Genomic DNA, 14,587 nt, shown 5'->3' with positions numbered 1-14,587 from the left:
AATGCTTCATTCTTTAGTTTAAGAAATAAACACAGGACAGGCTAAAGGCTTTAGGTAAGTTAAATGTGCAAGACTAATTCAACAGCATTTCACATCACCAAAGCAAACTTAGTGTATGAAGAAGCCCTTGGCTCTTTAGTGCTCCCTGTCCCAACTGGTTTTTGCTGTCCCAGATGCAAGTGTACTTTGCATTTCAGTGTTGTGATGATTAACTGCTCTCTTGTATCATAAAACACAGGGGGTTGATCTGTGGAGCTGGCCCTGCTCCCATGTGTATGCTCAGGTGTTGAGTTCAATGGAACAGAACGTGTTACTTAGGATGGGGAGAAAAGGAAAGAATTCTGCACTGCATCCATGTTTTATGGCCCTCATTTAAACCACTGGATATGGCACCTCTGAATTTAACACACGTTGATTTGATGACGTGATCCTCTGAAGATATGAAATAAACAACAAAAAAATTACCCCAATTCTTCTCCCTCTGTTGCTCAACAAATTCATGTACTTCCAAAGCCTGTGCATGAAATCCCCTTGTTCCAGCTGCATGTCCACTCACATACTGCTTGCCATGCAACAGGTATCTTTGCAATATGGAGGTCTTCATTTTCTGTCCAGGAAACGCCATTCCAAACTTCCCATTCCAAAAATAATAGCAGTGTTCAGCCACATTTTATGAAAGCAATTTATATAAATAAAACTAGTGTACATTTCAATGTATATATAAAAGGCTGGTGTTTTTCTTTTACTGCAAAGATCAAAGAGCCAATTAAAATGAAAATTTCATGAACTTTAAATTATGCATTTAGTCATAAAAATATTAAAAAATTAAAGCAGAAGGTGTACCTTATATAGTAAGATAAAGTTTAATATATTTTATTAGCTTAAGGGACACAGAATAACTACCTAATCAGAACTTCAGGCATGCATTTACATAAATATATTAAATTAAGAGAAGCAATTATACACTTAAACATCCTTTTGTCTAAAAAAAATCATTAAATCCACAGATTAACAATAAATCCAACTCTATGTATTTATCACTTCCAGATACAACTGTTCCATTTCTCAGATATTACACAAATACATTTGTTAGAATTTATATGCATTATACATATATTATATATTACATAATAGTGTGTATACATACATGGTGTTCAATATAATAATAATAATTTGTAGTTTTTATAGCACTTTTCATTTGAAGAGCTCAAAGCGCTTTTACAAGGATTGATTTCACTAATTTTCGGATGGGAAGCGGAGGCACAAAGATGCAATTATTTCAGGTTCTATAGAATTTGTGACAGACAGCAACTGAATTCTCTTGTTGGAAACTTCAGTCCTGCTGTCTCCCTCAAAAGAAATGCACATATAGCATAGAGAGTCTGTGTAGGTACACTTGCAAAGACTTGTAAGGTCTCAAACCAAGAAAACACTTAATTATATTAATAATGTTAAGCACATGACTTCAGTGAGGCTCATATGCTTACAATTACTTGTGTGCTCCCAGCTAGATTGGTGCCTGTATATGCTTAGTAGTATAATTCAGTTTACAGAAGATGCTTAAACCTAATTTGAGTGATATTTTCTATGCTATTTTCCCACATTTCAAATGTACATATAGTACCTGACAGCTACTTTGAAATAAAACTAGTGGAACAGGGGAATGCCACTACAGTAATGTTCTCAAGTGACAGAAGTTTGTTGTTTCCTTTTATGCTTGGCTCCCATTACAATCTAATTGTTCTCAAAGGGGAATTGAAGTTTTAATTCTGCAGTATATTTTGTGGGGCACAGCTAATAGCACTTCTGGATAATTCACAGGGTAGGGTTACTGCTCCTGGTGCTAATGGAGACCACTACAAGCTACATCTGGTGACTTAATACTAGGTGGTTTCTGATCTCAGTATGTCTTGATATGAATTAAGGTCATTCTGCACACCAGTTTTGACTGCCTAGAACATTTTCTTTATAGCTGCTCCTCCTAGGACAATTCAGAAAATGGGGTTCTTTGTTACTGCCTTGTGATGCAAGACACCCTTTTGTCCTACTGTAAAATGTATCCTACATAAAAAAACCTGTCTCCAAGCCAGCCAACTCTCTCTGCCTTCTTTCCAAGAATACTGTGAGCACAGCCATTCTGTATATTCACATGCTTTAGCTGATGCTGCCTTTCTGAAATTTCCTGGGAATTTAAGCAATTTTTCACTTAAAATATTTTTTACTTTTTTACTTCATCACAAAACAAAAACAAATAGGAAAATCTCGTAGACCATAGAAGGACCTTTACTATAGGATACACTGGACCCTCTTGGTAGTGTGTAACAGATGGAAAGTTGTTTTTTATCAGTAGGAATAAAACTCTTCTCCAGTAATGCAGCTTGCTGTCTGTGCAAGAATGTCTGACAATTTTGTTTCTGGAAGCTTGTCTGTGTGCAGTAGACAATAGGTAAGGACACAAATTATTTGCATATAAGCCAGGGAATTAAATGTTTGTGAATGTCTGTAACATAGAATGATCACTGGATGATACTTCTTCAGTACTTAGAACTCAGGGAAGAAGGTGACTCACTCGGCTTTCACATCAGCTGATTGCTGGACATTTAAAAAGCATCAAGAAGTCAGGCAGCTTTTGTGTAAATGCTGGCAATACCTATAAGTAAACCCAGGAGGATTGGAAAGCTCTGTAGGGCTTTCTGCAGGGCTGGTCTGCACTCTTATTCCACAAAAGATTGGTCTAATGCTGCAGATGCAGACACGGACAGGTCATGTGTGCACTGATGTCTGAAGTTAAGATCTTCTGCCAGCTAAGTGGATATCTTTTAAGGACTTAATCCTATAACTAATGAAGTCAATAGGAGATTATCAGTGGACATCAATGGGCTTGGAGTCAGGCCCTCAAAGATTAAAGTAATCCTGTACTAAGCTTTCAGGTGGCTTCTGCTGTTTCACACCTATATCCCAAAAAGTACATGCCTTATTTTACTGAATTACTCTGTTGTTGAAAACAACAAACTTTTAATCAAAACAATCTTAAATTTTTTAAAATGTTTTGGAAACATTTTGTCCTGAAACTACTTAGGGAAATATTTATTTATCAGGTTTTTGTAGCCAGAACCCAGATTATTTGGTACAAATTTTCTGCAAATTTCAATTGAAATAAATTTAAAGGGTTGGCTGCATTTTTTTATGAGAATGTTACTTTCTATTTTTTTAATATTGCAAAATGAAAATAATTCGTTTTTATTTACCACTTGGCTTCCTTCTGGTTTTTTTCCAAGACAAAGGACACCTTTTAAGTTGGACAGAAGATCAAAATGATAAAATTCCTAGTTAAACTGATACCCAGATAATCTAAAGGATAGTAAATTAAAATGCATGAATGTCTTTTAAGAATTTACATGATTAAGGAGAAATTAGCAGAACAGGCTGTCCTTGGACTTGTTTCTTCCGTGTGGAACTAATCTTATAAATGCCTATTTCATGGATGCAATCTAATCTTATAAATGCCTTTTTCATGGATACAATTAGAATTAGATGTATGAAAACTCATTTTCACCATAGTGCAACTTTACACCAGTGGAATTACTTGTTCATATTTTCAGCATCTCCATTTTGCATAATTTTGCAGGAAAAGGTCTTTGTTTCTCAAGCCAAATTAGAGAAAATGTGTACTGAAAAGCTACATTTCATCATGCCAGGGATATCATTCTGGTTTTCAGTTAAGGCATTTGATCACTGGATTGCAATGGGTAAATCTGTGATAAGCACAGTGACTGAAGTGATTTCTGCCTTCCTCCAGCTTCAGTCTGTTTGTGCCTGAGCTGTGTGAGGCTGGTACTCCTGGACTGTAAATGCCCAGCTAAGACACAGTGCTAGAAGTCACTATAAAATAACAACATTCTGTAGAATGACCAAAAGATAAAAGCCTCAGCCTGCTGGGAAGATGTTAATGCACACATCTGTCAGGCACTTTCAAAATTAATAAGCACCTGCAGCAACCAGGGATCATTGATGTTTGCTGTGGGTCTAGAAAGGAAGGAGCTGCAAAACAAAATGTGGACAAGTGAGTGAAAGAAGGAGATAAATAGAGGTGTCTTGTCAGTGATACAGAATTTATATTCTTATTTATAACTAACTTACACTTTGTTTGCATGAAATAGAATAATGTGTGAGGATTTAAAGGTAAAAAGGGCTTGGATCGGAGTCCCTGTTTGCTAACAGAAGAAATTTATTCCCAGAGGGGGAGGCTTTGAGTTAGTATTTCTTATGGGCACAGTAGAAAAATGAGTTTACTGTTTTTCTGAAATGGAGTGAAACGATTTGGAGCTGATTTTGCATAACATCTTTTTGTCTCCCTACTTATCTAAGGAGTAAAGATGTTTCTCCTTATATTCCAGTAATATGCCTTCTTTCTGACCAGCAGCATTTAAAAAGAGAAAGATGAGTTTTCGGTCCCAAAATAATAAAGCAGGGATTTAACACTAGCAGGCATCAGGGAGAGTCATGTTTCTTGCAACAGGTAGGTTTGTTCTCCTTCAGCAGCAGAAAGGCTGAAAGAATGCTTGAAATGTACAATGTGTTGGGAACAGAGAGGCAGTATCTCGGAATAAAGGAAGAAATGAATGGAATAAAAGATTAGGAGAGAGAGACACAGAGACAGAGACAACTTGAACACATACATAAAATCCCTTCTGGAGGCCCTTATCTAATTGCCTCATTTATCTAGTTTCATTTATAAGCTCAGTTTTATTCTGGGACACTCTCGGAGGTTGTGTGAGAATGGCTGCAGAATGACCTAACTGGCAACAGGCTTTCTACAGACCCTTTTTTTTTTTTTTTTTTTTGTATGCCAATTCTCAGAGCAATTACTGCAGTTGCCCTTTTTATATCAGCATCTTGGGTGGCTAGGACTGGGGTTTGCTCACTCTTTTTAATAGTATAATTTCTTTTGATAAATAAGCCGCTAGGATTTTTTTCTTTCTTTTTTTTTTTTTTTTATGAGAATACTTCTTTTCCACTGGGACTTCCTATGAACATGTGGGCTTAATGCAGATGCTTGCTTTCACGCAATATAAAAGATGATTTAAAAATGAATCAAAACAGTTTCACAAACTATCTCTCCTCTCCCTTAAACCTTCACTTAGATTATTTCTTAAATTTGACGTTTTTATGGAATTACTCAGAGCAGATTTTTTTTTAATAAAACAAATTGAAGAATTTTGCTTAAATTTTGCTTAAATTTGAAAGTGATTTTCTGAGTGCAGCACAGTCAATGTGAGTTTTTGCTGTTGATTTGAATGAGGCTTGGATTTAAATCTTAGCTCTTGCTGTATTTTTATTTTTGGATTTCACTAGTAAACAAAATTTTCATTATTATTAAGATCAAAACTCCAAGATCATTGTTTTCTGTTCACTGCATGACTGTGGCATGTATATATTATTGTGAGCCTCCAATTTAGGTGCCATCTGTGGTATTTTTTAAGGCACTAAGCAGTGAGAAACGAGTTATCACATCTTCCCAGCTGGTTGTTGAAAACAACGTGTCACAGTAGAGTTAAAGTTGGGTTTCTTTTCAAATATATTCCATTGAAGAAAGTGTTAAAGATGTTATCTCTGTCAGATATTTAAATGTTGCTAAAATACTTCAGCGACTTTCTTGCCGTGCTGATTATGAAGAGTGTAATAAAACCGTGCTATGTGACAGATTTAGACAGCTGGCTCATTCATGAGAAGTTCACATTTTTGTCACCCACGATGAATAAGGAAAGATTAGATGCTAAGGTCAATTTACAAAAATGGTTGTCAGGACATTTTTTAATTGTAGAACTTTTTGTGATGGAATTCAGGGAAAAGACTAAAGGCAGAAAGCAGCGGAGACAAAGAGCTGCTATTAACCTACAGATGCTACCACAGGGTTCATTTTAAGATTGGTCACACTGCTTAGCCAATGAAGTGTTCGTGTGACTATATGGGACCACCCTTTTCTGGGGTGAGAGGGCAATTTGGTCTTCATGCTCATTTAATCCCAAGATGTCTTTCAATGGACTGTCAGTTGAATCTACATTGTGCAAAATTATGCACGCACTTTTTAATGCAGACCATTGTTCTCTGAGCACTTAACCAAGATTTCTCAACCAATTTCCATTTGGCATGAGGTCACTCTAAACCCAGGCAAACATATATGGAAGCAAAATGTAATTGTCTGTTCCTTGGAGCTGGAATGTGTGAGACACAGAAATGCAAGTATCGGTTATGCTGTAATTTCAGATTTAATACTCACTAAATGAACACTGACAAATTTCTATGAGGGAAAATCTGTTGCATGCTGCTGCCCTGGAGAGATGGTTTTACTACTAGAGAGTAACATGGTGAAAGTCTTTTAGATCTGTTTGACTAAAGTGTTGTCAATATTTGATGCATGAGCAGCTGTTTCTAAGGACCACAAGATGTGCACACTGGGAGTGCTCTGCTTTCTTTTCTTAGGCAAGATTTTGTAAAAGCTGCAGTAAGTAGTTTGCAGGTAGTGCAAAGGAACCTGATAGTTGGTAAGTAGTGAACAAAGAAGCTGCCAGTAGAGCTGGAGATAAGAGGGCACCAGTTCTGCAGATGCATCTAATTAATTCATACCTTAGAAAACCTGACTACAGCATGTACACCACATTTATTGATACATTTACCAAGACTTGGGTTTCTGTTGGCTCTCCAAGGAACATTTAGAACCACATTTGGCAAGAGCTGCTGTAGGTTTTGTACAAGTGACACCGTGCACGGGCAGCACGTGCTCATGCTAGCTCTCGCCCCAGGACACCCCGTTCAGTGTGGCATCGGCAAAGTCTGCCTGTGTATCACCTCTTGCACTGTCCTGCTACAGTGAAAATCACTTTATGGATACTTGAAACACATGCTGGAATTTTATTATGGTTGGTGAGCATTTGCTTTTTTTTCTTATCCAGTGTAAATGAACACAAGTTGACACAAGGGTACATTTCTAGATTAGATCCACAACACGTTGAAGTATGTGTGTGTTTGCTCTCTCTTTCCCAGTCTTTCCAATTAACTTGGTGAAAAATGTAACTTTAGTATTTTACAGGACATGGTAAAGCTGTTTCATCTAGATGATGTCTATATTATAAAAATAAAATAAAATAATATAAATATGTAACATGAACCCAGTGCCCATCGTTAAATAAAATATATGATAAAAAGCAGACCTTCTAGGATGACTGGTTTTGAAATATGCGAATATAATTTAATTATTTAACACTTGAAACAATCTTGATATTAAGCTGCGATAACCAGATTTTTGCATCTATGCTAGATAAAGAAATAACATTCTGTAATAGAGTTACATTGATGAAAGTGAAGGTTACAGTCTTACAATGAATTGCCTAGATAGGAATGCATTAAGCAGTTCTGAAATATTGTCTCATGATGGAGTTCAGTTTACCTTAGAAACTGTTACAACTGGATTTTATTAAGTCCAGCAGTTTATACAGCAATGTTTGGAAATTGCTTTCTCACTGCTATAATCAGATAGGTACAGGAACTAGATTTCTGGGATGTCAAAGAATCCATTTTAAGACATCAGGAAAGTCCTTTGATGAAAATGTATTTTACAGTGGAATTGCTTAGTAAACTATTTCTCATGAAGAAATAAATATTAAAAAAGATTCCACTCTCTGCAAAACCGTATTTGTGATAGCGGCTGCATGTGTATGTGTGCACATATTGGATATCGGGACGTCTGTGGAGACGTGCAGGAATATTTACACACATACAAGGGATTTTTCTGCACATTGGTGGATATTACACTTAAATTAATAAAGTAAATCAAATCACCGGTGTTTGTTGCAGGATAACAGTCTTTCAAAAATGACAGAATTCAAAACAAATGCCCGTTGAAAGTGGAGTTTCCAAATAGTCCCAGAAACTATACAATGTAGCTGGTTAGATCCAGCAAATAGGATGTCATGTCTAGGATCTGATCAAGAATACCTGCCCTTGTCACTCTTCGGATGTTTCTATCCACTTGTTCACACTGGGAGCCGAGATAGCCTTTTTTACATAAGCATTTATTGGGCCTTACACAGACACCTCCATGTCGACAGGATGGGTCACATTTTGCTGTGGGTGAAAAAAACAGCGATTTTCTAATTTGTTTAGATCATCACAAACCAAAAAAAGATACAGTACACATTAATTTAGAGCTTTTCTAGCCTTGTAGTGATAAAGCATATAAATTAAAAACAATATAGAAAGTATGAAATATTAGGTGTGTTGAAAGCATATTTTCTAAAGTTTTAGAATATTAGGGGGAGGAAGTAATTTTGTATATCTGTGAGGATGTCACTTGGGAAAGGCTGATAAACTCAAATAAGAGATTTTTTTGAGACGTCCAATTCCCATATTCAGGTTTCATTTAGGAATCTCAGGCAAACTCCGTTGTATACTCAGAGTTCTGTACATGTGCCTTAGCAAAGCAGACTACACCTGAGCAGTGCACCAAATGCACTCTTTTGGCTCTTGAATCACTTAATGCTGGGACCAAAATTGAATTCCTATTGGAGAAAAAAGAGCCAGGGTACTTTTTTTGAACCATTTTTATCAGTTATATAAGTTTCATAGTTTTCCCCCTCTTTAGTAGATGCCTGACAAATTATCTATAGAGTTCTGGGTTAATCAGCTTGCTTCAGTATTTCAAATATAGCTCCTATTTTAAAACTAGTGCCAGTGTTAGCAAAATTAATAATCAATAACTTCAGCTGTGGAAGTATTTTCTCCTGGGGCAGTCACAGGACTGTGATATATACAATGTATATTATATATCTTTCTTTTTCTGCAGGTGTTATACTGCTCAATGTTATCTATTGCAATGAACTTTAATATGGATTTATGGATATTTATACTACACTATAGAAATGCAGGTTTTCTTCATTTTATCCAAGAATTTCTTAACTATATGAAAAGGAAACTCCTACCTCGTAAGGTATTACCTTTAAATTTTCTTATTTAAACTATAATAGTAGGTTGAGGTTCAACTTAGAGCATCCCTATTAATTGTTGTGCGGGATACAGGGAAGGAAGATCCTTAGTCTACATATTTTCTGTGGCTTTCTTGCTCATCGTGTCCATCAAATCATCTATCATAAAGCTGTGATTTTTAAAACAAACCAGGGTTATTCAAGACCCATTTATGTTCATGTTGGAGACATTTACTTTTAAGTTCCACTTGGACAAAGGCTGTAGAATGGGCCTCATTCGCTAAATGTAGAATGGCTCTGGAAAATGAGGACAATTGAAGTTGGGATATTTGGTCAGATTACCTCATCTATTTCTCTAACCTGCCTTCATTGCTGGGTTGTAGATGGTCAGCTCATTAACCTTTGCCAGTAAGATACTTTATTAGTGACTAATTAATATAATTTCATTCCAAAGTCACTCCTGTTCATCACTAAAAACCTGGAAGTTGCTGAAATTTACACTCCAGCCTATAAGGACTTCATAGCTGACCCTGCTTCACCAGGGCCCTCCTAAATGCCCTTCTAGCCTGAATTATCCATGATCCATCACGGGATCCTTGTTTTCCCTTAGTCCTTGCTATTTCTTTGAGTTCTACTGCCACAATATTAATATCTCTTTGTGTGGGCATCTGGTCAAACTCGCTGACCAAATATGCTCAGTCAGAGGACTCTGCTGATGCTGAGGAATAAAATCTTTGTAATAACACCTCCTGGTACCCAGGCTGGCTCTGGAACAGCTTCACTGGCCCAAATGACACAGCTCAGACAGAACCACAGCCTCTGAGACAGTGATGGCACAGCTGTGCTACTCTAGGTTCATTCACCTTATCCCTTGGCTGGCACACCCATCATCTTAGCTCAGTCACAGTCACTTTTCCAAGTGACTTTTAAAAGCTAAAGCAACAAGATAGGACTTGATGAAATCAATGTAATAATGGATCACAATGACATTGATTGTTAGCTGTTTTGTGATACGTTGTACATAGAATTCTCTTCAACAAATTGGAGCCATTTCATTTGGTAGGATCAAGAATGTACTAAAACTAAAAAATATTTATTAAATTAGTGAAGTGCAAAAGATGCAGTGGAGACCATCTTTCCTGACAAGTCACCTCTCTTTGACACTGACAGTGATTATACTGCAAGTGGAAGGTGAATGTCCAATCACAGGACATGTAATGAATGCATCTCCTTTCACTTGAAAATCTTGGTGGGGAAAAAAAAAATAGCATACTGTTGTCACGTTTATGCTATCAATTGCATTCTGCACTGGCTCACAATGCATTAGAAGTCTTAGTAGTTGCATTCATCTAAAGACTTATTGCTCTCCTGCAGCTCATGAAATCAGTATTTTGTCATGTCTTACAACTGAAGGCCAATATATTGGTCAACACATACTGAAAATTTCTCTGAGCAAATAATTAAAAGCCAATTATGACATGTCAATGCTTTTTTCACTTGTTGCTGTGAATCTCTATACAAACCAGTTCTGCAGAACTCTCCTTCCCAGCCTGGATTACAGCAGCATTTTCCTGTGGGAGTGCAGTGCCCGTTCCGACAATGCCTCGAGCATTCAGATGTCAGTATCTGTGCAGGCTGAGCTGTTCTTTTGCATTCTTCAGGGACTAAAGGCCTGAATAAAACCATACAAACCAAACAAAGAGTTAAAAGTCGGGATCAAGAAGAAAAATTTTGATTTTTTAATTAAAGGTCTGATTCTCTGCTATAGTATTATCAGTGGGAAAAACCATGAGATTTCTTTTTTCCTCAGAAAAAGCAGTAAGCCCAGAGATGATATGTTACAGGAAAATACAGCACAATTTGTTATTATTTTATGTAACTGCCTTCAGAGATCTTCCAGAAGATTAAGCAATAGTCCTTGAGAATTCTTGAAGCGTGAACCTGCCAAAACCAGCTTGCTGAAGGTTTATCTTCATAATGCTGCCAGCTTATCGCAGGCAGTGATGGTGTTTTGTTTTTTTTTTTTTTTTTTTCATTTCTAGCTAATCTAGATTTCCCCTAAGAAAGGGGGAAGAGTAACCTGAACAAGTTTTATGGCATTGTGACATGTAATAATTTTGCAGAAATATTTCCTCTGTCTACAAATTCAGGTTTAAACTGCTGGGTTTTTATTTCCATATTTCCATGGAATGATATTTGGACTGTGCATTCTGGATGCTTATTTAAACATCTGAACATAAGAAAAGACTTTTGCACAGTGAGAGTGACCAAGCACTAGCACAGGTTGTCCAGAGAGCTGTGGAGTCTCTATCACTGGAGATACTCGGAAATTATCTGGACATGGTCCTGGGAAATTGGCTGTGGGAGTGCCTGCTTGAGCAGGGAGGTTGGACCAGGTGCCCTCCAGAGGTGCCTTCCAAACTCAGCCTTTCACTATCAGGCGATTCTGTGGAATGTATGCACAAAGAAAATTCTAGTTCAGATTACTTAAAACATTTCTGACACTGGATGTTTTGATTAGGATTATAGGACCGTCCAAAGGCTACAGGTTCCCAGTAGAGATACCATGTTTTGTCTCTGCTGTAGGTTTGGTAAGTTTGGAAAAGAATGTCATGATCTCCCAAGTGATCTAATCAAGTAATTGAATAGAAGCATCATGGAAAATTAAATTAATTAGTGACAAATACAAAATTATTTATTCCCAAGGAAACTGTCTTAACTACTGCCATACATACTAAGCTTGAAATGAGCAGGAAAAAAAAATCTAATAGCTTCTTGGAGAGCTTAGAGAAACCTTGGCTAAGTGTCCAGCTAGAATCCAAACAAGTCAAAACAAAATTCTATGAGATAGAATAGAATAGAATAGAATAGGACATCATTTATTCTACAGACATCAGTATTAACAACCCAATTATATGCAAATAAGTGGAATAGCAGCTTGTGCACTGATTACTCTGTCATATATTAAATTCCTAGACTGATACTGCTGTGCAGAGGAAAGGATAGTTTTGGGGTCTGAGAAAGAATGGGTATGATGGAGGTGTAAAAAACGGTGACAGAAGAAAAAGAGGAAAAAAATTTGGCATTGTTTATATCCCATTTCAACACCAGAAGAAACATCAAGGGAAAAAATTAAGCTAGAAAAAAATAAAATTAACTAGCTGAACTTGTGACTACTAAGATATCAAAAGATATCTGAAGCCCATGGTCTACTAGAAATACCTATTTTAGATAGGTATTTCTGTGCACAATGGGGATATTCAAAATAATATTAGATAGGGTAAAAATATTTTTTTTAAAAAATAAGCAATCATACCTAAGTCCCTCACTAGCTGACTGGGCTTACATTTTCCCCTCCCATTTTGACACGTATCTTGTTAATAGTTCATTACAGGGTTTTTCATATTTTTCCTTGAAACAGAGTAATACAGTACAGGCCCACTGGTTTGTTTCAGCATAGCACTTTCCCTGCTTGGTCATAATTACTACCATGATTATTTAAACATCCACACACAAGAACTGGTTCCCCAAAGCTGTTAAGGACAGAAAGAACGTGTAGATGCTTCTTTAGCATAGCACCAAGCCCTGATTTCCAAAGCATTTCTGAGAATCAGACTGAAGGTCCTATATTATTTAAGGGCTTTGAAACATATTTTGACACCTTCGGTGCAGCATATTTGAAACCTTTTCAGTTTTACTGTTTACATATTTCCACAGCTGTCTTTTAAATAGAATGCATTATTTTTTTGACCTGTAAGGAATTCCAGGTCTGTAATGAGCAATGAGTGTATTACATATGATCTGGTTAAGAAAGTTCCTACGCTTAAAAAATTATAAGCAATATTCACATGCAATGCTGTTTTGGAAATGGTTCTAGAAAATAATATGACTTTCAGTGGAGACTTGTTCAGATTTAAGATAAAAAGATTTATCTTTTAATTCCTACATCTGGAAGAAAAATCTACATTTGAAATTATTTCTGGATAGCCAACTGCATAGGATGCAACATTCTTTATCTGTCACTATTAAAGCACATTTATTTCGAATTACTTTAAATGGGAGGCTTCTCTTTCTCTTGCTCAAACACCAGTACAGTGTTTAGCAGGAAACATAACCTCAGGCTCCTGGAGCATCTCTTGGCAAAGAGATCCAGTGGCATATCTTTAGCAAAGCATCACCTCGTAAGTCACAAAGGTATTTTATTTGGGAAGATAATGATTTATTTTATTAATAGATGTGAACTATTTGTCTATGATAGTGCTATAATATATGGTTGTTTTTGTATGCAATTAGGAAGGCAGAAGTCACACTTTTTTGTATTCAGCTGACTATGGCTGGTCACTTAAAGTTTTCGGCCACTCTCAGTACTTGTGAATATAACCTTGCCTTTCATTTTACCATCAGTCCAGAACTTGCACTCATCAGCCTTGGATAATATTTATTAATGGTGGGGTGGAGTAGAAACAAAGATGGAAAAAATTCTTGTTGGCAAGGTGCCTTAGGAGAAGAGGAATACAAATGCAGCTGCAGTGGAATCCTCGCATGTGAGAATCGCTGGTTTTCCTGAGCTGTACTCTGGGAAAAGCCACACTTCTTTCTCAGGATTTGAGTGCTGCTCTGGGACCAACACGTGTCGAGAGAAAGCTTCTGCCCCACAGTGCTCACATTTTGCATTCTTAGGGCTTGGAAGGGGTGGAAATGTTGAGGCTCAGCGCAAGTTGAAGTGAGTCTCACAAAAGTAATGTAAGTCCTGAAACTGACGGTTTGGACGTGGTCTCTCCCGCACTTAGACAGGCCCATGATTTTGTTTATATAACCAGTGCTTCACTGTGTCTCCTGATGTGGAAAATGGAGGGGAATAGATGGAGCCACACTCCAGGCTGGAGAGAATTTTTTTCCTTGTATCCCTCAATCCCTAAAGGGTACAGCTTGATTACTCTTACAGTAAGCACTATTTGGTCCACAGAAAGTCAGCCAAAAATGTAGCTGATAATGACTATTTATATGGTCTGTACAATTCTAGTTATCTTAAAGAGCTGTTCATATATACAGTACAGTACAGTATATCTTGCTTGTTAAAACAGGCTTTCATGAAACTGTATAACAACTCTAAATGTATGGAACACGGAGGAAAAGTTGTACTGGGGGCTGGGGCCTCGCTGGATCCCTTCGCTGATGTGTGCAGTGAGCTGGGAATTCTTGACTGTGCAATGTGTAAAATAATTTTTGCTGCATTACCATAGCTAGTAGAAGAAAGCTGCCTCTACTGTTTAGAGGCATATAAAAGTCTAACATGTTTTAATAGATTAAAACTCATCCTGGCATAGCTCAGGACTTCATGCTTTCTCTTTGCAGCTCCACTAAACACATAGAGTTAGTTGCTGTATGTGCTATCTGTAACTCAGATGTGCATAAATCAATGCCAGTGGAGGGCCAAACTCAGCAATAAAACAGTGGCACTGAACGGAAAACAATTCCTCCACCAGGCTTTTGATACAATATCAAAAATCTCTACTTCCCTACTAAAGGGAAAAAAAAAAGGCAGACAAAATTCCTGGAAGTTCAGATTCAAACAAGAGACACTGCTGTAGAAAACTTGATACAAA

At 36.9% G+C, this 14,587-nt stretch overlaps 2 protein-coding genes across 5 annotated transcripts in view; one reads left to right on the top strand and one right to left on the bottom strand.

Moving 5' to 3' along the window:
* Positions 1 to 14,587, top strand: part of ANAPC10 (anaphase promoting complex subunit 10) — a 140,497-nt gene that overhangs the window by 83,366 nt on the left and 42,544 nt on the right. For 2 of the 4 annotated variants that reach the window (XM_068187776.1, XM_068187777.1), the window contains exon 5: positions 8,843 to 8,986. The exons of the other annotated variants lie outside the window; for them this stretch is intronic. In XM_068187776.1, the coding sequence (XP_068043877.1) occupies positions 8,843 to 8,986 (144 nt within the window). The remainder of the gene's footprint in view (positions 1 to 8,842; positions 8,987 to 14,587) is intronic. 4 annotated transcript variants of the gene reach the window in all.
* Positions 4,328 to 14,587, bottom strand: part of HHIP (hedgehog interacting protein) — a 71,341-nt gene continuing 61,081 nt past the window's right edge. Inside the window, exons 12-13 of the mRNA XM_068187747.1 lie at positions 10,505 to 10,653; positions 4,328 to 8,124 (exon numbers count right to left, since the gene is read on the bottom strand). Coding sequence (XP_068043848.1) covers positions 7,931 to 8,124; positions 10,505 to 10,653 — 343 coding nt within the window. The 3' untranslated portion in view covers positions 4,328 to 7,930. The remainder of the gene's footprint in view (positions 8,125 to 10,504; positions 10,654 to 14,587) is intronic.

The sequence above is a fragment of the Anomalospiza imberbis genome, chromosome 4 (assembly GCF_031753505.1).
Source record: "Anomalospiza imberbis isolate Cuckoo-Finch-1a 21T00152 chromosome 4, ASM3175350v1, whole genome shotgun sequence".
Classification (NCBI taxonomy): domain Eukaryota; kingdom Metazoa; phylum Chordata; class Aves; order Passeriformes; family Viduidae; genus Anomalospiza; species Anomalospiza imberbis.
This window is presented reverse-complemented; position numbering and strand designations above follow the sequence as displayed.